The sequence below is a fragment of the Ornithorhynchus anatinus genome, chromosome 3, assembly GCF_004115215.2.
Source record: "Ornithorhynchus anatinus isolate Pmale09 chromosome 3, mOrnAna1.pri.v4, whole genome shotgun sequence".
NCBI classification, from domain to species: domain Eukaryota; kingdom Metazoa; phylum Chordata; class Mammalia; order Monotremata; family Ornithorhynchidae; genus Ornithorhynchus; species Ornithorhynchus anatinus.
The window spans coordinates 85,128,398-85,151,923 of record NC_041730.1 but is presented as its reverse complement, the minus strand read 5'-3'; the positions used below and the strand labels follow the sequence as shown (position 1 = coordinate 85,151,923).

At 49.6% G+C, this 23,526-nt stretch overlaps 2 protein-coding genes across 2 annotated transcripts in view; one reads left to right on the top strand and one right to left on the bottom strand.

Annotated features, from left to right (window-relative positions):
• The window catches only part of ASCC1 (activating signal cointegrator 1 complex subunit 1), a 72,812-nt gene extending 71,109 nt beyond the window's left edge, over window positions 1-1,703 (bottom strand). Inside the window, exon 1 of the mRNA XM_001509366.3 lies at window positions 1,596-1,703. The gene's annotated coding sequence lies outside the window, so the exon portion shown is untranslated. The remainder of the gene's footprint in view (window positions 1-1,595) is intronic.
• ANAPC16 (anaphase promoting complex subunit 16) lies at window positions 1,454-21,347 on the top strand. Its single transcript, XM_029059117.2, has 4 exons — window positions 1,454-1,533; window positions 9,565-9,723; window positions 19,249-19,323; window positions 20,552-21,347. Exons 2-4 carry the CDS (start codon window positions 9,582-9,584, stop codon window positions 20,665-20,667), a joined length of 333 nt encoding a protein of 110 aa, XP_028914950.1. The 5' UTR covers window positions 1,454-1,533; window positions 9,565-9,581; the 3' UTR covers window positions 20,668-21,347.
• The last annotated feature ends 2,179 nt before the right edge of the window (window positions 21,348-23,526 follow it).

Sequence of the window (23,526 nt, the reverse complement as noted above, 5' to 3'; positions counted from 1 at the left end):
AGCCTAGTGGCTAGAGCCCAGGCCTGGGAGTCCCAAGAAGTTCACGGGTTCTAATTCTGGCTCCGCCACTCATCGGCTGTGCGGCCTTGGGCAAGTCACTTCACGTCCCTGTGCCTCAGTTACCTCATCTGTAAAATGGGAATGAAGACTGTGAGCCCCACACAGGACAGAGACGGCGTCCAACCCGAATGCCTCGCGTCCACCCCAGCGCTTAGTACAGTGCCTGGCACATAGTAAGCACTTAACAAGCACCTCAATTATTATTAAAGCACTTAAATACCACAATGATTGTGTCCAATCTGATTAACTGGTATCTTTCTTGTTTGTTAAGCACTTATGATGTGTGAGGTAGCACATCATGATGTGTGAGGTAGCTTGGAGAAGTAGCGTGGCTCAGTGGAAAGAGCATGGGCTTTGGAGTCAGGGCTCATGAGTTCGAATCCCAGCTCTGCCACTTATTGGCTGTGTGACTGAGGGCAAGTCACTTAACTTCTCTGTGCCTCAGTTCCCTCATCTGTAAAATGGGGATTAAGACTGTGAGCCCCACGTGGGACAACCTGATTCCCCTATGTCTACCCCGGCGCTTAGAACAGTGCTCGGCACATAGTAAGCACTTAACAAATACCAACATTATTATTATTATTATTAGGTACTGTTCTAAGCACTGGGGTAGAGAGAGAGTAACCATTCATTCATTCATTCATTAGTATTGATTGAGCGCTTACTATTCATTCATTCAATAATATTTATTGAGCGCTTACTATGTGCAGAGCCCTGTCCTAAGCGCTTGGCATGGCCAATACGGCACCAGCTAGAGACCATCCCTGCCCAATGACGGGCTCACGGTCTAATGGGGTTGTCCCACATGGGGCTGACAGTCTTCATCCCCATTTTCCAGATAGGAATGAATGGGAGGGAGGAAAAAACAAAATCCAAAAACAAAATCTGGAGGAAGGGAAGAGGAAGGGGGAGGAAGGCCAAGGCCTGAGCTGGGTGAGGGGGATTAATAATGTTGGTAACTGTTAAGCGCTTACTCTGTGCAGAGCACTGTTCTAAGCGCTGGGGGAGATACAGGATAATCTGGTCGTCCCACATGAGGCTCACAGTTAATCCCCATTTTACAGATGAGGGAACTGAGGCCCAGAGAAGTGAAGTGACTTGCCCAGAGTCACACAGCTGACAAGGGGCAGAGCCGGGAGTCGAACCCATGACCTCTGACTCCCAAGCTCTTTCCACCGAGACTGTGAGCCCGTCAATGGGCAGGGACTATCTCTATCTGTTGCCCATTTGTCCATTCCAAGCGCTCAGCACAGTGCTCTGCCCATAGTAAGCGCTCCACAAATACAATTGAATGAATGAATGAAGGGGGATTACCCAGACGCCTCCGCGCGCGCAACCTTGGCTCTCCCGCCGCGCACGCGCCCCTGCTTTTCCCGCCGCGCGCGCGCGCGCCGCCGCTGAGTGCGCATGCGCCCGCCGCCGCCCGGCTGGGCAGCCTTCGGGGGAGGCGCCGCCCGACCGAGCGCGACCGAGGTGAGTGGCCCGCCGACGGGACGGGAGGCCGATGGCGAGGACTGCGGGAGAGGCGGCCTTACTCGGGCCTCAGAGGCGGAGAACCGAAGAGCCCGGCCGGAGCGGGGGTGGCCCGAAAGGCGGGAGATCGGCGGCGAGGGAGGTGGCGCCTCCGGCCGGGGCGCGCATGCGCGGCGGGGGAGGTGGCTCTTCGGGCGGGCGCGCATGCGCGGCGAGGGAGGCGGCTCCTCGGGCGGGCGCGCGCGGTAGCGCCACCACGGCGCATGCGCCAGAGACTTGCCTCCCTCTCCTCCCCCCATCAGGCCTGCCCTCTGCTAGAAAATACAATGGAGGTGTTTGTTAAGCGCTTACTATGTGCAGAGCACTGTTCTAAGCGCTGGGAGAGGTACAGGGTCATCAGGTTGTCCCACATGAGGCTTACAGTCCTCATCCCCATTTGGTAATAATAATGTTGGTATTTGTTAAGCGCTTACTATGTGCAGAGCACTGTTCTAAGCGCTGAGGGAGATACAGGGTCATCAGGTTGTCCCTCGTGAGGCTCCCAGTCTTCATCCCCATTTTCCAGATGAGGTCACTGAGGCACAGAGAAGTTAGGTAATAATAATAATGAAGTTGGTATTTGTTAAGCGCTTACTGGGTGCCAAGCACCGCTCTAAGCGCTGGGGGATACGAGGTGATCAGGTTGTCCCACGAGGGGCGCACGGTTTTCTTCTCCATTTTCCAGATAAGGTAACTGAGGCACAGAGAAGTTTAATAATAATAATGTTGGTATTTAAGTGCTTACTATAATAATAATTTTGGTATTTGTTAAGTGCTTACTATGTGCAGTGCACTGTTCTAAGCGCTGGGGGAGATCCAGGGTCATCAGGTTGTCCCACATGAGGCTCACAGTCGTCATCCCCATTTACAGATGAGGGAACTGAGGCACCGAGAAGTTAAGTAATAATCACGTTGGTGTTTGTTAAGCGCTTACCATGTGCCAAGCACTGTTCTAAGCGCTAGGGGTTACAAGGTGATCAGGTTGTCCCACGTGTGGCTCACAGTTTTCATCCCCATTTTCCAGATGAGGTAACTGAGGTACAGAGAAGCAAAGTGACTGCCCAAGGTCACATATGTGCCAAGCACTGTTCTAAGCTTTGGGGTATTCATTCATTCAATAGTATTTATTGAGCGCTTCCTATGTGCAGAGCACTGTACTAAGCGCTTGGAATGAACAAGTTGGCAACAGATAGAGACAGTTCCTGCCCTTTGACGGGCTTACAGTCTAATCGGGGGAGACGGACAGACGAGAACAAAGGCAATAAATAGAGTCAAGGGGAAGAACATCTCATAAAAACAGTGGCAACTAAATAGAATCAAGGCGATGTACATTTCATTAACAAAATAAATAGGGTGATGAAAATATATACAGTTGAGCGGACGAGTACAGTGCTGAGGGGAGGGGAAGGGAGAGGGGGAGGAGCAGAGGGAGATGGGGGGAAAAGAGGGTTAAGCTGCGGAGAGGTGAGGGGGGGTGGTAGAAGGAGTAGAGGGAGAAGGGGAGCTCAGTGTGGAAAGGCCTCTTGGAGGAGGTGAGTTTTAAGTAGGGTTTTGAAGAGGGAAAGAGAATCAGTTTGGCGGAGGTGAGGAGGGAGGGCGTTCCGGGACCGCGGGAGGACGTGGCCCAGGGGTCGACGGCGGGATAGGCGAGACCGAGGGACGGTGAGGAGGTGGGCGGTGGAGGAGCGGAGCGTGCGGTGTGGGCGGTAGAAAGAGAGAAGGGAGGAGAGGTAGGAAGGGGCGAGGTGATGGAGAGCCTCGAAGCCTAGAGTGAGGAGTTTTTGTTTGGAACGGAGGTCGACAGGCAACCACTGGAGGTGTTTAAGAAGGGGAGTGACAGGCCCAGACCGTTTCTGCGGGAAGATGAACCAGGCAGCGGAGTGAAGAATAGACTGGAGCGGGGCGAGAGAGGAGGAAGGGAGATCAGAGAGAAGACTGACACAGTAGTCTAGCCGGGATATAACGAGAGCCTGTAGCAGTAAGGTAGATACAAGGTAATCAGGTTGTCCCGTGTAGGGCTCACAGTCTTCATCCCCATTTTCCAGATGAGGTCACTGAGGCCCAGAGAAGCAAAGTGATTTGCCCAAGGTCACGTATGTGTCAGCACTGTTCTAAGTGCTGTATATACCCTGGCACTTAGAACAGTGCTTGGCACATAGTAAGCGCCTAACAGATAACGTTATTATTATTTTCTGGGCCCTGGATATTACCTCATCTGTAAAATGGGGGTTCAGACTGTGAACCCCATGTGGGTCAGGTACTGTGTCCAACCTGATCAGCTTGTATCTACTCCGGGGCTTACAACAGTGCTTAATAATGTTGGTATTTGTTAAGCGCTTACAATGTACAGAGCACTGTTCTAAGCGCTGGGGGAAATACAGGGTAATCAGGTCGTCCCACGTGAGGCTCACAGTAAATCCCCATTTTACAGATGAGGTAACTGAGGCCCAGAGAAGTGAAGTGACTTGCCCACAGTCACATAGCTGACAAGTGGCAGAGCCGGGAGTCAAACTCATGACTCTGACTCCGAAGCCCAGGCTCTTTCCACTGAGCCAGCGCTTAACAAACACTATTATTATGATTTAAATTAAGCCCAGTATGGACCCTAGAGAAGCCAGAGGGGTGGCCTAATAGACTAGGGCCCGGAAATTGGAAAGTCTAAGTTCAAATTACACCTACAAGTGGCCTTTGTCAAGTCACTTCTATTTACTGCAGTTTCCTGAAACTGGCAATCCCAGCTGGAACTAATACTGTGCCCAATCTTTTTTTCTAGTGTCTAGCGCTTAGTTTAGTGCTTGGCAGGTAGTAAGTGCTTAATAAATAGTATTGTTCTTTACCTAAATTGAGAGAGGATCTTTAGTTACAGAGGAAATGGATTTCTTAAGGCTGTGAGCCCCAAGCGGGACAACCTGATTACCCTGTATTTACCTCATCGCTTAGAACAGTGCTCCGCAGAGAGTAAGTGCTTAACAAATACCAACATTATTATTAATGCTTGTAGAGTGTACACACCATCACAGTACATTATCTTGTACACAGTGACAAAAGCTTACGGAAAATGCATCAGTCAGGGAACTTTTCTGTCACAGGACGATTTCCCTTCTGTGAATATGGGAAAATACATCAATCCCTTTCCCATCCCACAAGCAAATACAAAGCATGGAAGTGCTCAGAGGAAAGGTGTCATAAAAATTCAGGGTATCGGTCAGACCCAGCCAGGGAATAAGAAGCGGGAAATCATTTATGTTGTAGGCAGTGAAAGTTCGTTGATGTTCATCGGGTCCAAATCTCACAGAAAGCCAGGCCACTAGCAAGCAGGTTCTAAGTGGCATTTCAGTCGACGCTTCGGAACTAAGAAGCGGCGTGGTTCAGTGGAAAGAGCCCGGGCAAGAGCCCAGGCTTGGGAGTCAGAGGTCATCGTTCGAATCCCGGCTTTGCCACTTATCAGCTGTGTGACTGTGGGCAAGTCACTTAACTTCTCCGTGCCTCAGTTCCCTCATCTGTAAAATGGGTATTAAGACTGGGAGCCTCACGTGGGACAACGTGATTACCCTGTATCTCCCCCAGCGCTTAGAACAGTACCCTGCCCATAGTAAACCCTTAACAAATGCCAACATTATTATTAATCCGCGGGCCTATAAAGACGTACTTCTCTAGCTGTCTGAAGAGAGAGTCACCTAATTCAACCTGGCTTCTTTGTGATAAATTCCACATCATTTTCCTAAAGCATACCCCAGTCCTCAAAAAGCTTCCAGTGGTTACCAGGTCCTTCGTATCAGGCAGCCATTAGCTAGCTATTGGGGAAGCAGCACAGCCTAATGGTTAGAGCACAGGCCTGGGAGGCAGAAGGACCTGAGTTTTAGTCCCGGTTCGGCCAGTTGTCTGCTGTGTGACCTTGGGCAAGTCACTTAACTTCTCTGGGCCTCAGTTACCTCATCTATAAAGTGGGGATTAAGACCGTGAGCCCTATGTGGGACGGGGACTGTGTCCAACCTGGTTAGCTTGTATCTCACCCCAGTGCTTGACAAATAGCGCTTAACAAATAGTATTATGTCACTCAGTCAGCCTTCTCCCTCCTTCTCAGCACCCTCTTTTCCCAGTACATTCTATCGCACACTCTTTGCCCCCTCAAGCCAACCTATTTACTGTGCCTCTTTCACCCCTTCCCTCTTTTCATGTTCTTTTTTCTTTCTTTGTTTTTGTCCCCTTTTTTGGAATTAAATATCAGGCACTGCACTAAGCGGTGGGGTAGAAGATACAAGATAATGAGGTTGGACACAGTCCATGTCCCACATGGGGCTCACAGTCTTAATCCCCACTTTACAGATGAGATAACTGAGTCCCAGGGAATTGAAGTGATCTTCCCAAGGTCACGCAGCAATCAAATGGTGGAGACAGGATTAGAAATTAAGCGACTTGCCCGTGGTCACACAGGAGACAATTGGTGGAGCTGGGATTAGAACCCAGGTCATCCGACTCCCAGGCTCTATCCACTAGGCCACACTGCTTCCCCATCTATTAAGCACTAGGCCATGCTGCTGCTCCTCGACCATGCTCCTCCCCATCCGGGAACTCTCTCCCCTTCAAATCAGGAAGGCTTCTGTGATTAATGTCTTATCTTCTCCCAAATTGTCACTCGAGCCCTTGTTCATTCACAGTTTCCCACAGCACTTATGGACCTTTGTTATCTAATATTTAAGCACTAGCATAATTATGTATCCCTGTTTCTTTCTTCTGTTATCATGATATCATTTATCTACCAGGCTAAACCTGGGGTAGCTACAAACTTATCCGTAAAGGTTTATATTCTATCTTATCCTTATTCTACAGATGAGAGAACTGAGACCCAGAGAGATTAAGCGACTTGACCAGAGTCACACAGCAAGTCAGTGGAATTGCTGTCTGTAGAACACAGGCCTCCTGTCTCCCAGTCTCACGCTAGGGCCTTTTCTCTCCTGGTAGTAAGATCTTTGAATGCTTAATAGAGTGTTCTGTACTCAGGAGATGCTCAGTATATATTTTTTGATTGATTCTAGTGGAAGGAGTGATGGCCTGGGCGTCAGAGGACCTCGGTTCTCTGGCTCTACCAGTTGGTTGCTCTGTGACTTTGGGCAACTCAACTGTAAAATGGGGATTCGATACCTGTTCTCTCTCCGACTTAGACTGTGAGCCCCAGGCGGGACAGGGACTGTGTCTAACCTGATTAACCTGTACCTTCCCCAGTGCTTAAAACAGTGCTTGACACACAGTCAGTTGGATTTACTGAGCACTTACTATGGGTAGAGCACTGTACTAAGCACTTGGGAGGGTACACTATAGCAGTATAACAGACACGTTCCTTGCCCACACTGAGCTTACAGTTGAGAGGGGGAGAGGTGAATACAAATAAATAAAAGTAGAGGTACATAAGCACTGTGGCGATGGGAAGGGAGATGAATAAAGGGAGCAAGTCAGGGCAACGCAAAAGGGAGTGGAAGAAAAGGAAAAGAAGGCTTAATCAGGGAAGGCCTCTTGGAGGAGATGTGCCTTCAATAAGGCTCTGAAGTGGGGGAGAGTCATCGTCTGTCAGATATGAGGAGGGAGGGCGTTCCAGAACAGAGACAGGACATGGGCGAGAGGGAGGTCGGCGGCGAGACAAGACGACGTCGAAGTACAGTGAGTAGGTTGGCATTAGAGGGACCAAATGTGTGGGCTGGGTTGTAGTAGGAGAGTAGCGAGGTGAGTTGGAGGGGTCGAGGTGATGGAGCGCTTGGAAGCTGACGGTGAGGTCTGTTTAATGCAGAGGTGGGTGGGCAGCCTCTGGAGGCTCTTGAGGAGTGGGGAAATGTGGCCTGAATGTTTTTGTAGAAAAATGACCCAGGCAGCGGGGTATGGACTGGAGTGGGGAGAGACAGGAGATCAGCAAGGAGGCTGACACGGCAGTGGAAGCAGTTTGGATGGAGAGGAAAAAGCTGATTTTAGTAATGTCGAGAAGGTCAAACCAGCAGATTCAATATGTGGGTTGAATGAGAGGAGTTGAGGGTAACGCCAAGGTTAGGGACTTGTGAGACAGGAAGGACGGTGGTGCCGTCTACAGTGATGGGAAAGTCGGGGGAGGACAGAGTTTGGGTGGGAAGATAAGGAGTTCTGTTGTAGACGTGTTAAGTTTGAAGTGTGGGGCGGGACACCTGTCTCGAAGGCAGGAGGAGATGCGAGACTGCAGAGAAGGAGAGAGATGAGGGCTGGAGATTTGGGAATCATCCTTAAAGAGGTGGTGGTTAAAGTCAAGTGAGCGAATGTATTCTCCAAGAGAGTGGGTGTACATGGAGGAATAGAAGGGGACCCAGAACTGAACTTTGAAGGACCCCCCCCCCCCATAGTTGGGGGGGTGGGAAACACAGGAGGAACCTGAGAGTGAGCTACAGGGATAGGAAGAGAACCGGGAGAGGACAATATCGGCGAAGCCGAGGTTGGATAATGTTTCCAGGTGAAGGGATTGGTCGACAGGGTCCAAGGCAGCTGGGAGGTCGAGGGAGGATTAGGGTAGAATAGAAGCCGTTGGATTTGTCAAGAAGGAGAACGTTCGTGACCTTTGAGGGGGCGGTTTCTGTGGAGTGAAGTGATATTTCAATATTTCTCACATAGCTGAACTTGAAACCAAGCTCTGCATCTTTAATGGCCTAAAAAATGTCATCACAAACTCTGAGGAAGCAGAGCAGAATTTAAGAACCCTCTGGTATATCTCGATGCTTTGCTTGGCATTTTTTGCAAAACAGCCCTCAATTTTGCCCTTCGGTGAGCTACCTATCCCTTTAAGTAACGCTTAATCGGACTCTTGCAAACCTTTTCCAGAACCGGCTCCCTCCCCAAAATAAATTATGTGCGTTAAAAACTTGTATTTCAAAGAGAACTTTTTGTTCAGGGTCATTCAGCTGAAGGGCTTTTGGCCAAAAAAATTGAGTCTGTGTCTGTGAGCATATTGAACAGCATAGGGTTCCCAAAAAGGCTCTTCCTTCACTGGCATTAGGACGCTGCATTTTTCAAGAGTCAGGGTACCACAGGCCGGCATAATCCGAGACCTCTTCGAATGCTCCGTCTTCCAGGGGTTTCGGCTGGTGCCTTTTTTAAAATTTTATTTTTTTGTCATTTGAGATTGGGACGCCCCCAGGTGCTGAGTTGGGGAACTCGTTGCAGTGAAGTGTGTGCAAACCTGTCAGATGAAACATACGATTCCCCCGTGGGTCCCTTGATATGGGAGTGAGTGAGAACCGACAGACATTTGGTAGACAGCAGCTTTCCTTAGAAAGCAACATAAGGACCCTTTTGGCGTGAATGCCTTCTTCACAGAGAAGTTGTTCGCCGAGGCGTGACTGTTGGTTTAGCCCCACGGTTAAGTCATCAGATTGTTCCAGTGATCTCTCCACAGTACCTGTAAAAGCACCTCTCTCGCCGTTACCGAGCCTCACTCGATTGGGTGAAGGAAGCCGGCTCTCACGAAGTTAGAGGAGCGGCGGCGTCTAATGGAAAGAGCACGGACCTGGGTTCTAACCCCAGCTCTCCCACTCGCGTGCCGTGTGATCTCGGGCAAGATACGTAACGTCTCTGGGTCTCCGTCTCTTCTCTGTAAGACTGTGAGCCCGTCAGTGGGCAGGGATTGTCTCTATCTGTTGCCGAATTGTACATTCCAAGCGCTTAGTACAGTGCTGTGCACATAGTAAGGGCTCAGTAAATACTGTTGAATGAATAGGAATAAAATACCTGTTTGCCCTTAGGCTGGGAGTCCCGTGTGGGACGGGGTCTGTCTCCGACCCGACTGTCATCTTCAGTGGTCTTGAGCGCTTACTCTGTGCGCAGCACGGTACTAAGTGCTTGGGAGAATATACTGATATCTTGCATCTGCCCTAGAGCTTAGTTACCCTTTTCACTTCCAGGCTGAGACTTATGATCCTGGACTGTGAGGGTGTCCCCTAGATACCTTCCCGACTGTCGTTTGTCTTTCTGTTTTGCCTTCAGATTCAACTAGAGAGGAAATGGCCGCCTCTTCATCCTCTTCCTCAGCGGGAGGGGTCAGCGGAAGTTCCGTCACGGGGTCCGGCTTCAGCGTCTCGGACCTTGCCCCCCCTCGGAAAGCCCTGTTCACCTACCCAAAGGGAGCTGGAGAAATGTTAGAAGGTAACCGGACAGGAGCACGCTTTGTCGGATGAGGGAGTGGGGCTCAAAGTGGTCACCGGTCCATTTTCCATACCCCCCGCAGAACAGCACTAGGCCACCTCTGAGTTGGGTCTTGGCCTTCCGAGTGAGTCCTTCCTTCTTAGAAAATTTCATACCCGTTGGGTTGGTGTGAAAAACCATGTTTCTTGGGGCCCTCTTTGAGGTAAGAAAAATGAAACCCTGTGGAAAGTAAAGTCCTGTAGGTGCTGGACAAGGAAGCAAGGAGCTGAGTCCAGAATTCATTAATTTTTATCAGCATCGTTGGAGACCGTGGAAGAGAATCCCTCTGTCTTGGGGTCTGGTTCAGGAGTGGTTGTGCTGGTGTCTAGACAGGGTCCCGGCAATGACTTTTCATGGCTGGATCGATCCAGGAGACGGGATGGGTGCCGGGGAAAAGCCTATGGGCCCCCTGCTCCCGTGACCCCCCAAAAGCAGCCGGCCTTTCACGGATCGCGGACGCCCACCCCAAACCACCTGGCAAGATGTTGGACACAGATTACAGAGAAGTAGCATGGCAGAGTGGATGGAGCACAGGCCCGGGAGTAGAAGGACCTGCGTTCTAATCCTGGCTCTGCCACCATCTGCCGTATGACCATGGGCAAGTCGCTTCACTTCCCTGGACCTCAGTTACCTCATCTGTAAAATGAGGTTTAAGACCATGAGCCCCATATGAAGCAGCGTGGCTTAGTGGAAAGAGCACGGGCTTAGGAGTCAGAAGGCGTGGGTTCTAATCCCGGATCCGCCACTTGTCTGCTGTGTGACCTTCGGCAAGCCACTTAACCTCTCTGTGCCTCAGTTGCCTCACTGGCAAAATGGGGATTAAAACTGTGAGCCTCACGTGGGACAACCCGATTACTCTGTATCTATCCCGGAGCTTAGAACAGTGCTTGGCACATCGTAAGCGCTTAACAAATACCATCATTATTATTACTGTTATTATGTGGAATGTAGATCGTGTCCAACCTGATTAGCTTACATCTACCCCAGCGCTTTAGTACAGTGCCTGGTACTGTAAACGCTTAGCAAATAAAAGCCATCTTATTTCCAAACAATCTGATTTTTCACCTGCTTGCTGGAAATTCCAACATTGCTATATTTCATATCTTATTTGAGGATTTCTTTCTGCTTCCGTAATGTGAAAAGTCAAGTCGAATTTGAATCTTAGGAAATTGGCTTCTGTTTTGTTTTTACCATTTCTTTCTATTAAGGAGCGACAGATTTCTCAGGTTGCACCTAGTGAACGGAAGGGTCATTTGTGTAAGTTGTGGGGAATGAAATGTCGAGTTTCTTCTGGAGCTGTTGGTGGGGGGTTAGTCATATTTATTGAGCGCTTATCTTGTGCAGAGCACTATACTAAGCGCTTGAGCAATTATTTGCTGTTGTTGTAATGAGATGTTCTTCCCCTTGAATCTGTTTATTGCCATTGTTCTTGTCTGTCTGTCTCCCCTGATTAGACTATAAGCCCATCAAAGGACGGGGACTCTGTCTGTTGCCGATTTGTACATTCCAAGCGCTTAGTACAGTGCTCTGCACATAGCGCTCAATAAATACTACTGAATGAATACAATATAATAATAAACAGGCACATTCCCTGCCCACAACAAGCTTATAGCTTAGAAGGTTGGTAGAAGCAACTGATCCTAAAGCACACCACCCCTCTCTCTCTAGACATGCTGGTAGTGATGAAGGAGATGTGAGGTTCTGCTTTTCAATTTCATGTTAGGTTGCCTGCTAATGGAATGCACGTGGCTTAGAGTCTCTTGGTGTGGTTAAAGCTCTCTTTGTTGAATTATCCAGTGAGCTCCGTCGGTGCAGCCCACCCCACTGCCTATTAAGACCCAAAGAACACCTCTTGCCGGGAGGGATTCGGCCGCAGTTATCCAGAAGATCGTTTAATCCTGCCACCTGCCTCAGTGGAGAAGCAGGGTCACCTGGCGAAAAGAGCGTAGGCCAGGGAGTCGAAGGAACTGGGCGTCAGCTCCACAACTTGCCTGCTCTGTGCCCTTGGGCAAGTCACTGAACTTCACTGTGCCTTAGTTACCTCCTCTGTGAGACAGGGATTCAGTCCTCCTCCCCCTGACTTAGCCCGCGAGCCTTATGTGGGACAGGGACTGTGTCCAAGCTGATCGTCCTGTATCTGCCCCAGCGCTTAGAACGGTGCTCGACACACAGTAAGCGCTTAACATATCAAAAGAAAAAAAAAAGGGTGTAGACACCACGACATCAGGCCCTGTTTTGCTACGCACCGCACCGTGGTAGGGGAAGGGTGAAGCAGCAGCCGTGAGGCTTGCATTCATTCATTCCTTCAATCGTACTTATTGAGGGCTTACTGTGTGCAAAGCACTGTGCGAAGGGCTTGGGAGAGGACAGTATAACGACAAGTTTAGAACGTTGGGGTTGGGGTTGTCGGGTTGTGGCTTTCGTGACTGTTGGAATCGAAATAATGCCGTCAGGGTGGTGAGGAGCAGGAAGCTGCTCCTTTAACCACAATGTCCTCTAACTTCTAATCAATCAATCCTGTTTATTGAGCACTTGCTGTGTGCAGAACCCCGTACTCAGTTCTTGGGAAAGTACAATATAACAGAGCCGGTAGACACGTTCCCTGCCAACATGGAGCTGACAGTCTGGAGAGGGAGACGGGCATTAATAGAAATACATAAATTACGGCTGGGTGTCTGAGTGGCGTGAGGCTGAGGGAGGGGTGACTGGGGGCAAATCCAACGCAAGGTGACGCAGAAGGGAGTGGGAGGAGAGAGTGTCGGTTTCGGTGGTGTTTATTCTTGTCCCTGGCTTTTTATGGTGTTTTTCTCTTTTTCATTTTCCCCTGTTTCCCTTGGTCTTTGCCAACCTTCCTCCCCACTGCCCCCTCCTCAATCAATCAATGGTATTTAGCGAGTGCTTACTGCACGTAGAGCACCGTAATAGAGATGACAGAGACAGTCCCTGCCTTCTAGATTGTAAGCTCGCCGTTGACAGGGACTGTGTCTGTTATGGTGGTATTATACTCTCCCAAGCACTTAGTAGAGGCTTCTGAATAAGTACGATCGGCTGAGTGACCGCCTCCGAGGGGCCAGCAATCTAGTGGCTGATTCTTCGATGGTGAGCCCCTTGAAGGCTCGGGCCACTGTCTCATTCTTATCCTTGTATAATAATAATAATGGTGGCATTTATTAAGCGCTTACTATGTGCAAAGCACTGTTCTAAGCGCTGGCGGGGGGGACACAAGGTGATCAGGTGGTCCCACGTGGGGCTCACGGTCTTAATCCCCATTTTACAGATGAGGCAACCGAGGCCCAGAGAAGTTAAGTGACTTGCCCGAAGTCACACAGCTGACAAGCGGCTGAGCCGGGATTAGAACCCATGACCTCCTTCCTAGCACGGCCTAATGGAAAGAGCATGGGCCAGGGAGTCAGAGGACCTGGGTTCTAATCTCTACTCTGCCGGGTGACTGCTGGGTGCTCTTGGGCAAGGCACCTAACTTCTGTGCCTCAGTTACCTCATCTGTAAAATGGGGAATCGATCCTACTCCCTCCTCCTTAGATTGTGAGCCCCCTGAGGGACAGGAACTGGGTCCAACCTGGTTAACTTGTATCTACTTCAGCACTTAGAACAGTGCTTAGCACAGAGTTAGCGCTTAACAAGTACAGTAGTTGTTAATGTTTTTACTCTGATTCCCATCCCATAGTACAGTGCTTTGCACAGCAATTAGAGTTAAGATAAATGGAGCCTACCTGCCGCAGAACATACTCTCAAACTGAATTGAAAACTTAGAGGCACGTAAATTGAAGATTGCCTAATAGCGCTCACATAAACAGACGAGGCTATATTCATGATTAGGAAAGGGACTGCTTGAACTTGGCAATGTTGCATTTCAGTTCTAGAAAGAACTTCAATTCATTAGTTACGTAGTTTTATAGCCTTGAAGCTATTATCAGCATCCCAGTATTTATTGAGTGCTCACACTGCGTACCCAGCGTGGTATTGGGCTTTTGGGGAAGTACATGATGAATGTAAGATGTCATCTCTGCTTCGTTTACTTGGGTACCACTCCAGGTAGGGTGGGAAAGAAACATTATCTGAGCTGAATGCGAACATTAATGTTTTGATAAATTAGTTACCCATCAACTCTTCTCCCAGCCCGTTACACTTCGTGGAAAAGACTGCTGTCGTATTTCGCCTAGGATAAATGTGTTTCGTTCCAAAATCTCAATCGATCGATTGTATTTATTGAGCCCTTACTCTGTGCAGGGTAATGATTTTAATGGTGTTTGTTAAGCACTTACTGTGCGCCAGGCACTGTTCTAATTGCTGGGGTGAATGCAAGCAAATGGGGGTGGACACAGTCCCGGTCCCACTTTGGGCTCACCGTCTCAATCCCCGTTTTACGGACGAGGTAACCGAGGCACAGAGAAGTGAAGTGACCTGCCCAAGGTCACACAGCAGACAAGTGGCAGAGCAGAACCATGGCCTTCTGACTCCCAGGCCCTTGCTCTGAACCGTACTGAGCGCTTGGGAGAGTACAATATAATTGAACTGGTAACATCACAAGGCAGATTAGGCCCTGATACATTTCTGCCGTTTGCAATTTGTGGAGAATTCCCTTACTTTGCTACAAAATCTCATGAGAAAAGCTGGAAGATGTTACTGGACCATGACCTGTTTAGAGGCCTAGTGTTAGAGGTAATCCACAGATGATTAGCTTCTCGCCATGTTTGGCAGATGAAGGGTTTTTAGGGGTAGAGAGTCACCCCTAATTGGGGGTTGGTAAGGATGGTGACTTGGAAAGCATCTTCCTGTTGTGTTTAAAGAGCAAAACGCAATAAACATCCCAGCGAAGCGATTATAGGCTTCATCTGATAACCACAGTGACAAATCCGTATTTCTTGCAACATCCTAAAAAATTGTCAGAGCAGAACAGATTAGGTTTTGCCTGCCCGAAGCCACCAAGATGATTTATACAGTGTCCCTTGGTTGAAATAGCTCTAATTCCTGGAAGCCATTTTGAAATCCCAGCAATGTTCACTCAGCTCTTTGTCCTCCCGAAACATAAAAATTAACTCTCTGCAGTGAACCTTGGAAATGTGCCTTTGTGAATCCAAATTCTCTCTGTTCTCTGACAAAAGAGCTCTTGTCTGGCTACTTAGAATCAATGGTATTGATTGAGCCATTACTGTGTGCAGACCACTGTACTAAGCGCTGGTAAGAGTACAGTACAACAGAATTAGGGGGCACGCTCCCGGCCCGTAATGAGCTAACAGTACAAAAAGAAAAAAGCTCAAGTGCTCCCAGGGTCTTTGGCTGTGAAATTTCTTCCTTACCCTATCACGCCAGGGAGATCCAGCCCAAGATAACTCAGGTTTGTGACATTGTGGGCCAAGAAAGGTCTTCTAATTGCAGGTGCTATATAAATTTAAGTGGTTTGTTATCATCTAATTTCCGGTGGTCGGGCGCTAGGTTTTATATGAATCTATTAGCACTCATCTTGTCTGAGAAAGCTATGATTTTCCATTTGTGTAATTGACTGATTTTTTTTTTTCCATTGCTAACTTTCTTTGCCCCCTCACAGGAAAGATGATGTATTACTACTGGGTGTGCTAGAAAAGATCTGCTTACAATTTCTAAATGTGAGGTGATAAGCTCCAGGCTGGCTCCTCTCCGGCCAAATTTCAGGGATAAAATCAGTGCAAATATTGTACTCATTCATTCATTCAGTCATATTGATTGAGCGCTTACTGTGTGCAGAACACTGTACTGAGCGCATTCGATTTGAGGAAGCTAGGTAGCGATGGACTTCACACTTAATCAGTTAATATGTGTGTGTGTGTGTGTGTGTGTGTGTGTGTATACATGTATTTGTATTTCTTAAGTACTTACTATGTGCCAGATATTATACTTAGCACTGGGTCGATGCAAGATGATCAGATTGGGCACGGTTCCTGTCCCACACAGGGTTCCTAGTCTCAGTCCCCATTTTATAGATGAGGGAACTGAGACACAGAGAAGTGCAGTGACTTGCCCAAGGTCACACAGAAGACAAATGGCGGAGTTGGGATTAGAACCCAGGTCCTCTGACTCCCAGGTCTCTGCTCTTTCCAACTAATGCAGTATTTGCTAGGCACTCACTATGTGCTAGGCACTAAACAGTAGAAGAGGTACGATATAATTGGGTTGATCGCAGCCCATCACCCACATAGGGCTCACGATCTCGATCCCCACTTTACGGATGAGGGAACTGAAGCGCAGAGAGGTTAAGTGACTTGTCCAAAGCCACACAGCAGACAGATGGCAGAGCCAAGTTTAGGACCCATGTCCTCTGACTCCCAGGCCCGTGTCCTTTCCGCTAGGCTACATTCCTTCTCCAAATTGCAGATCAGCCAATTTTTTTGATCCCTGGGAGTGAAAGGTAGTGATAGTATTCATGCTCCTTTTAGGGGGATTATTTTTAAATCCTTTTCCTTTGAAACTCCTCATCAGGCAAGCAGAATAAATGCCTTTCCTGCAGCATTGCCTCCCGGTAGACTGGATTATTAAGAGTAAATGGGAGAGCTTCCGTGCCCTCTCCGGGCAGGGATCAGTCCTTGCAGTCGGTATCTCCCTATTAACCCGAGGGGAAGATCAGTACCCTGGGTCGAGTCCTCTGGGGGGCAGGCCCCCTAAATCCCGACGCTTAGCTCTTTCCCCAAATAAAACTTTGCCCAGAGATATAATTGGGCCATTTAAACAAGGGCATGTGTAGGATAACGAATGCCGGAATATCGCTTACCCCGAGAGGCTATCATACAGTACAGCCTGAGTGTTAAATATTCACAGCTATGCATCCGTGGTGTGGTGAGGACAGTTATTTCCCTACCCTAGATTGGGCAGTTCCAGATTTTCCAGAGGTTCTTATGTCTGCGTTTTCTGAAAAGAAAACACCTGTCAAAAATCTGTCGGGGTCACAGAAGCGTATGACACGGATCCTAGTTCAATCCTAGATCAATCCTAGTGTGATTCCCCTATGTCTACCCCAGCGCTTAGAACAGTGCTCGGCACATAGTAAGCGCTTAACAAATACCAACATTATTATTATTATTATTAGTTGGGGTAGCAAGACAAGTCCCAAGTTTTTGGAACCGTCCCGGCAGTCCTGACGTCATTTTCGTGTGCCTGGTTGACCGGTGCCATTTTGGACCCCCCCTCCCTCCCCACAGGCTCTCAGCCTCAAGGACCCCAAGGTAGCCAGCTGAGAGCAGGGTCAGAGGAGGAAGACGCCCTGGGTGACAGCTGCCCATCAGATGAGCTCCATGCTTTCAAGACCCTGGGGAGTTTTCTCAACCTGCCATTCGATGTGCCCCTTGCCAACCCAGCCATTGGTTTGGTTATCCTTTTGGGGCTCTCAACTTGCCCTGGCCTAAAAAAGTCCCCCCCAAAACTAGCAGTGGAGTGATAGAAGCGGGACAGTGTTCCCAGTTTCAGTGGTTAACTCTCTGACACCCCGCTGGTTGTGAGAACTTCAGATGCAACCAACGAAATACGGAGAAAGTCCGATTGTGGGTCGAGTGGATAGCGTGTGGGCGGGAGATTGGTTTCAGTTTGCTTCTCGCACCCTAATTTTTGCAGCACAAGAAGGGCTTTTCCTTTCACATTTCATGTACCCTCTGCAGTCTGTTTTGTCCCCTCCCTCTGGGAACTTCGGTTTTGTTTTTACGGTGTCTGTTAACCGCTTACTATGTGCCAGGCACTGTACTAAGCTCCGGGGTACATATAAGACAAACAGGATGGAGACGGTCCGTCTCACACAGGGCTCAGCATCTTAATCCCCATTTTACAGACGTGGTAACTGAGGCACGGAGAAGGGAAGGGTCTTTCCCAAGGCCGTACAGCAGGCGAGCGGCGGAGCTGGGATTGGAATCCGGCTCCGGGTTAGACGGAGTTCAACTTGATTAGCTTATAGCTACCTCGGCGTTTAGAACAGTGCTTGACATATAGTAGGCGTTTAACAAATACCATTATCATTATTAACCCAGGTTCTCTGACTCCCAGGCCCGTGGTCTTTCCACTAGGCCACGCTGCTCTTCACCCTTTGTTGCGGAGTCAATCCGATAGAGCAGTCAGACATTTCTAGTCTTGCCTGGGCGATTTTCAGAAAGGATCCGCGTTACGCGCAGCCCAGCATCAGGCCCGAATGAACAATCCCTGCCCCTCTGTTGAATAAAACCCGACTGACCGAGCGCGGCCTGGAATCGATCAGTGAGTGTTTGTCTCCAGCTAACGCCGGGCATCTGTACCTTCCCACCTCCATTCCCCCAGGAGTTTTGCAGTAAGACACCTGCCCCGAGTGGTTTCTGCTTTCCGTTTTGGAGTCGTATTCCCCTTGGTGTCCGGGGCCGAGTTCTTCGGCAGTCACCCCTAACAGGCGGCGAGTAACACATGCTCACGGCCGTTTCGCAATCGCCGACCAAATGTCGTAGCTTGGCAGGATCGATTTCAGCGGTGACTTCAGGGGTGAGTCAGTCCCCCCCGCGTGTGTGCTGTTTCTTGGCATTGACACGGAGCTGGATCCTGACATTGCACCACTCCCTTATCGCCATCCAAATTGCAGTGTTTTGGCCCACTTTGGAAACCAAGGTTGCAATTTGCGTTTAAAGGATAAAATTTCCCAACGCAGTGTTTTGTGGTGGTTGGAATGATGTCATCTGTCATCTCCGAGATCAACAGCAGCAGTTTTTCTGCCGGGAATCGAGCTTGACATGGCACCTCTGTGCCCTACGTAGCCCAAGAGCCTTTGCGAAGCGATGAGTTAATCCGTGGCGACTCGGGTCACGGGACCTGATTTGGAACGAATCCATCCATATCCTAGACGTTAAGTCTATACGGAGGGTAAGACAGCAGAAAGAACTTACCTTGCAAAAGGGAGCTACGGGCCGGCCTGTTGATTTTGTCTTGACCAAACTCCGGACGGTGCCGTGGCCAGTCAGAGAAGCAGCCCTTGTGGGGAGAGTCCAGCACCCCGAAAGGGACCAGGCCCTGGTCGCTTGACGATCCAACCCGCTCCGAACTGAAGGCACTCCATTGGCCACCCATGGGAAAGTGTTTAAAAAAGTGTGACTTCGAGAGGGGACATGTATTTGGGGTATCTGTTAAGCGCTTACTGTTGTGCCGAGCCCTGCCCTGAACGCTGGAGTAGAGATAACGAGATAATCAGATTCCATGGGGCTCGCAGTCTAAGTGACATCGCACCTCCATTTTGCAGATGAGGGAACTGCGCCACAGAGAAGCTGAGTGGCTTGCCCGAGGTCCCGTAGCAGGGACGTGGCGGATCCGGGATTAGAACCCAGGTCCTTCCGACTTCCAGGCCCGTGCTCTTCCCACTAGGCCCAGCAGCTTCGACTGCATTCTGCGGGTGAATGCGAAACCCAGAGATGGTTTTCAGCAGCATTTACTCAGTTTATCAAAAGCCATAAAACACTTAGGCTAGATTCAAACCTCTTTCTTTTCTGTTTACAGATGGCTCAGAGAGGTTCCTGTGTGAATCCGTTTTCAGCTATCAAGTGGCGTCCACACTGAAGCAGGTGAAGCACGGTAAGCACTTGAATGCCTTGGCCCCGGCTGACTGGTCCTGGGCCTCTGTGCCCTAGTTAGGGTATATCTGAAGCGCTTACTACGTGGCAGGCACCGTACTGAACGCTGGGGTGGTAGCAGGCATGATGGGGGATTTCTTAAGAAAGCACCCCGGGAAGAACCGACGCATTCCCCAGATGGAGATTTAAATCATGACAGGAGGATGAGGGAGTGAGCATTTTGTATCCGCTCTGTGCTGTGGGAAGGAAGCGGCGGATGGCGAGGCTTTGAATTTCAAAGACAAATCATGGAACTATCTTGCTTCTTTACAGGTCCTCCTCCCCTTCAACCCATTCCCACAGTCCTCCCTTGGTGGTGAGGTGATGCCCTTGGGATATTTAATTGCCATTCTCCTCCACAGATGTTTATTGAGCGCCTGCCATGGTGATGATTTCAAGCATGGCATCGGATCGGTCTGGGCTCTACCACCCGTGGGGTCATTCATGATGCAGTTCATCTTTTTTGACCTCCACTGACTGTCAGGATCGTGGTGGCATTTTTCAGTGTAAGAGCTTTCCCCGGTGGACTTTTTCCTTACAGATTTTGAGATAAGCAGTGATTGTGGAGGGAATGAAACTCCTTTTGCCTTTGATGTTAGGGCTTTTATAGCCTTTGAGTTCTGCAGCTTCTAGAGGAGAATTGGATGTTTTCATCTTTCCATGGATAAGCCCAAAAAGTAGCTGTCTGCCGAGAATCCCTGTCACCGAGCCTGTCTTTGGGGGTGCTTCAGAGGGGCAGAGAGGGAGAGATAGAGAGTTTTATTCCTGAAGGTTAATAGGCCCATGATTGCAGATGAGCAAAAAGCGCAATAACCATCTAGGCCTTGTGACTTGTAGAAGGCTGATGAAATCAGGAGTCTTCAAAGTGACCAAGAGGGAGGTGAACATCGCTTCTCTCCACGGCATTTCACCTATGTGGGATCTGCCCCCAGCGCTTAGCACAGCGCCTGGCACGTAAATCAGTGCGGAACAAATAACACCCGTGCCAAAGTGAAGCTCAGCAAAAATCCCTCTGGGTTTTCTTTTCATAAAACTGCCCTACCGATCGGATCGAGGGGCAGAGTTTAAAGCCTTCTTTTAGCCACTGGGGCATCGAGGGAACCGCTTATTGCAAAGCATCTATTCATTTTATTGATCCGGCATTGCAGCGCCGATTAAAGGTCGCATCTCCTCTGCTCCACTTCTTCCAGATCAGCAGGTCGCTCGGATGGAAAAGCTAGCCGGATTGGTGGAAGAGCTGGAGGCTGACGAATGGCGGTACAAGCCCATCGAGCAGCTGCTGGGGTTCACACCGTCGTCGGGTTGAAGGGGCTGACCGGCCTGGCTGACTCTGGTGCGTGAATTAAGGACTCGGCCGGAAAGGAGCCCGCCTTGCCTGGCCTCCGGTCTCCGGGGAACCTCAGACGTGTCGCGAAATCTTTTTTTCAATTTTTTTCCCCACATCCAGACTGCGCGATTCGCTTCATTTCCTAGAAGCTGCAGCCTAGGGGGTGAAGGAGCTAGTCACTCCAGCTGGGTCACCTTGCAGCAGCCATTTTGTAAGAGTCCGAGGACAGTCGGATTAAAGAAGAAGAGCCGTTTTGAGGAATTGGGGTGTTTGGATACTCCTAAATCCGTGGGATTTTTAGGAGATATTTGCCCCTGCTGGCAGTAGGTGCTAAAAGTGGCCACTTTGGAACCTGGGAACCCGCGCCCCGCCCCGGTAAATCAAGGTCAGCGTGCATAGGCATTGAGATATAAAAGCTCCTGCCCTGACCAGTTTCTCTTTGAAGTTGAGTGTGATGAAGATCAGGAGATGCAAATGTTAACTTTTTTTTCCGGCTCTGCTGAGCACAGCTTTTCTCAGGGCCACTGACCACATACAGAGTGCTGGGGAAAGCACATCCCCTCTCAAAGTAGGGAGACCTTTTTGTGCCCAGAAATCTGGCCTCGCCCTCTGGGATTGACTCAGTTCTGTAGTACGGCAAAATAAATCCTTTCGACGACTTCGGATCGGTTTCTTTAGGCTTTCGAGGTCTTGGGGATTCGGGGGCTGGGTTGTGGGTTAAATGGCTTTGTCGGCAGCAAGAAACCCGCAAACCCTGCTCATAAGCAAACGGTAGCACGTGTCACTTTCCATTTCCCGAGGCCTGGAATGGGTTAAAGAGCTCGGCCGGCCTGCTCTGCTCCCCCGTCTTGGGACCCCTTCTGCAGAGATCTGGGGAGGTTGGGAGGGTGCAGGCTGGGCTGGGCAGAGAAGCTGCCATTTTAGACGCCCAAATTTTCATTTGTCGATCCTGTTTCCACCATACACCTGATGTGCGAGTCCTGGAATCCTGGAATATGAACGATCCCACCGGTCATCAGCGTTAATCTCTGCAGAGAGGGCCATCACCCAGAGAGGGGGAGACGACAGGAGAATGGGAAGTGGACCTCCACTGACCGTCAGGATCGTGGTGGCATTTTTCAGTGTATGAGATTTCCCCGGTAGACTCTTTCCTTAGAGAAGTGGAGGAACACTTTCTCTAGTGTTTTTATCTAGGGAAAGTGACGTCTCAGGAAACCGCCTCTGTTAAAAAGCCTGCAGGGAAAAAAAAAATGACCTAGAAGACCCTTTCTCTTGACAGACCGCACCCCAGAAAGCCTTATCCTCCCAGATCTGGTCAGGGGTCCTTCTGGTCCCCAAGGGCTCTACAAGTGTTATTTGCTGGTTGGTGGTGGCTGAGGACAAGGAGGGGGAAGGAGGCCTGTGGTCACAGTGAGTCCTACCTAGGAGACCTTGCGGGTAGGACGGTTGTCCTCTGACGGCTCAGCCCACGCCACCCCACCCACTAGCCCGAGCAGGAGCACGGGGAATTCCGGGACATAAGCCTTCCTGTTTCTGTTTACATGTTTCTTTCCCCCAAAATAAATAAACTAGTGTATTTAGGGAGCCATTTGGTTGGCAGGTTGCAGTTTATAGCATCGAAGTGCTACCCGTTCACGGGGGAGGGTGATTTTCCTAATAGCTCTGGCTCCGGGGGCCCTCGGAGCCAGGGTGCCTCAATTTTCCATTCACCGACACAGACATAAATGGCAACTTGGAAGTCCCGGACTACCATTTGCAAGGACATCTCCTCCTCCGGTGTCATTAGCATAATCGTTTGCATACAGCTGCGTCTTATGCATCAGTCTGTGTGCCCTGCTGCTATTAGGCTTCTCTTCTCCCCCATGAAGAAAATAAGCTTCTGAGGGTGCCCAAAGGAACGGGATGAAAATCCCCGAGGTAGAGAATTCCCCAGAAGGCCTGTCGGTCTCCCAGGATGGCCTTACACGCACCCTGGCTGATCAAAGGGTGATGAGCGTAATTTATGCGAGCCACCTGGTGGATAGGAAATATGACTGAGCATCCACAGATTCCCTTTTTAAAGGGAAAGGCGGACCCGAGTCTGGAGAGATTGCGGAAGGGAACTTCCCTTCTGGGCCGTGAGCCAGGAAGCCAGGATGGGAAATGGCCAGAAACAATCGAATTTTTAATACCGGGCCCCTGCTGAGCATTGGGTTTTTTTTTCCTAATTATTCCCACATCTTCTTGGTGCCGTCAGCCTGAGTAGCTTCCGTCTCTCTTCTCCCTGCTTTTCTCTCGGAGAGAGTTATTTTCACCCACACAAAATTCCTTTCCCGGGGAGAACAAAATGACATATTTTGAGTTTGGTGGATCTTATCGTACGGCGGCGGCAGGCACAGCACCGTACTGGGTACCTCCTTTGTGCAGAACACTGTAGTGGCTGTCCATTGTGCAGAATGTGTACTCTGTGCAGAGCTAGGGGTTTGGGAACATGCAGTGGTTGGTCTTACCCTCATTCCTATTTACAATCTGATGATGATGGAGTCTCCTGCTATTAATGTGAAGGAGCCTTCCTTCAGCCTTCCTCCAGTCACAAAGACTTCAGGACTGAGAAGTCCTGGGAAGTAAAGGAATTGATTATGGTGCTAGCGGTTTGTTGAAGGAGGCCGACGGCCTAGTGGATAGAGCACAGGTCTGGGACTCAGAAGGATTTGGGTTCTGATTCCTCCTCCATCACTTGCCTGCGGTGTCTCAGTTACTTCTCTGTGTCTGTTAGCTCATCTGTAAAATGGGGATTAAGACTGTGAGCTCCGTGCGATATATGGACTGAGTCCAACCTGATTAGCTTGTCTCTACCCC

Coding starts and splice junctions, on each gene's coding strand:
- ANAPC16 (XM_029059117.2), top strand. CDS start 9,582: ATGGCCGCCTCTTCATCCTCTTCCTCAGCGGGAGGGGTCAGCGGAAGT. Junction 9,724..19,248: donor AGCTGGAGAAATGTTAGAAG/GTAACCGGACAG, acceptor TTCTGTTTACAG/ATGGCTCAGAGAGGTTCCTG. Junction 19,324..20,551: donor ACTGAAGCAGGTGAAGCACG/GTAAGCACTTGA, acceptor CACTTCTTCCAG/ATCAGCAGGTCGCTCGGATG.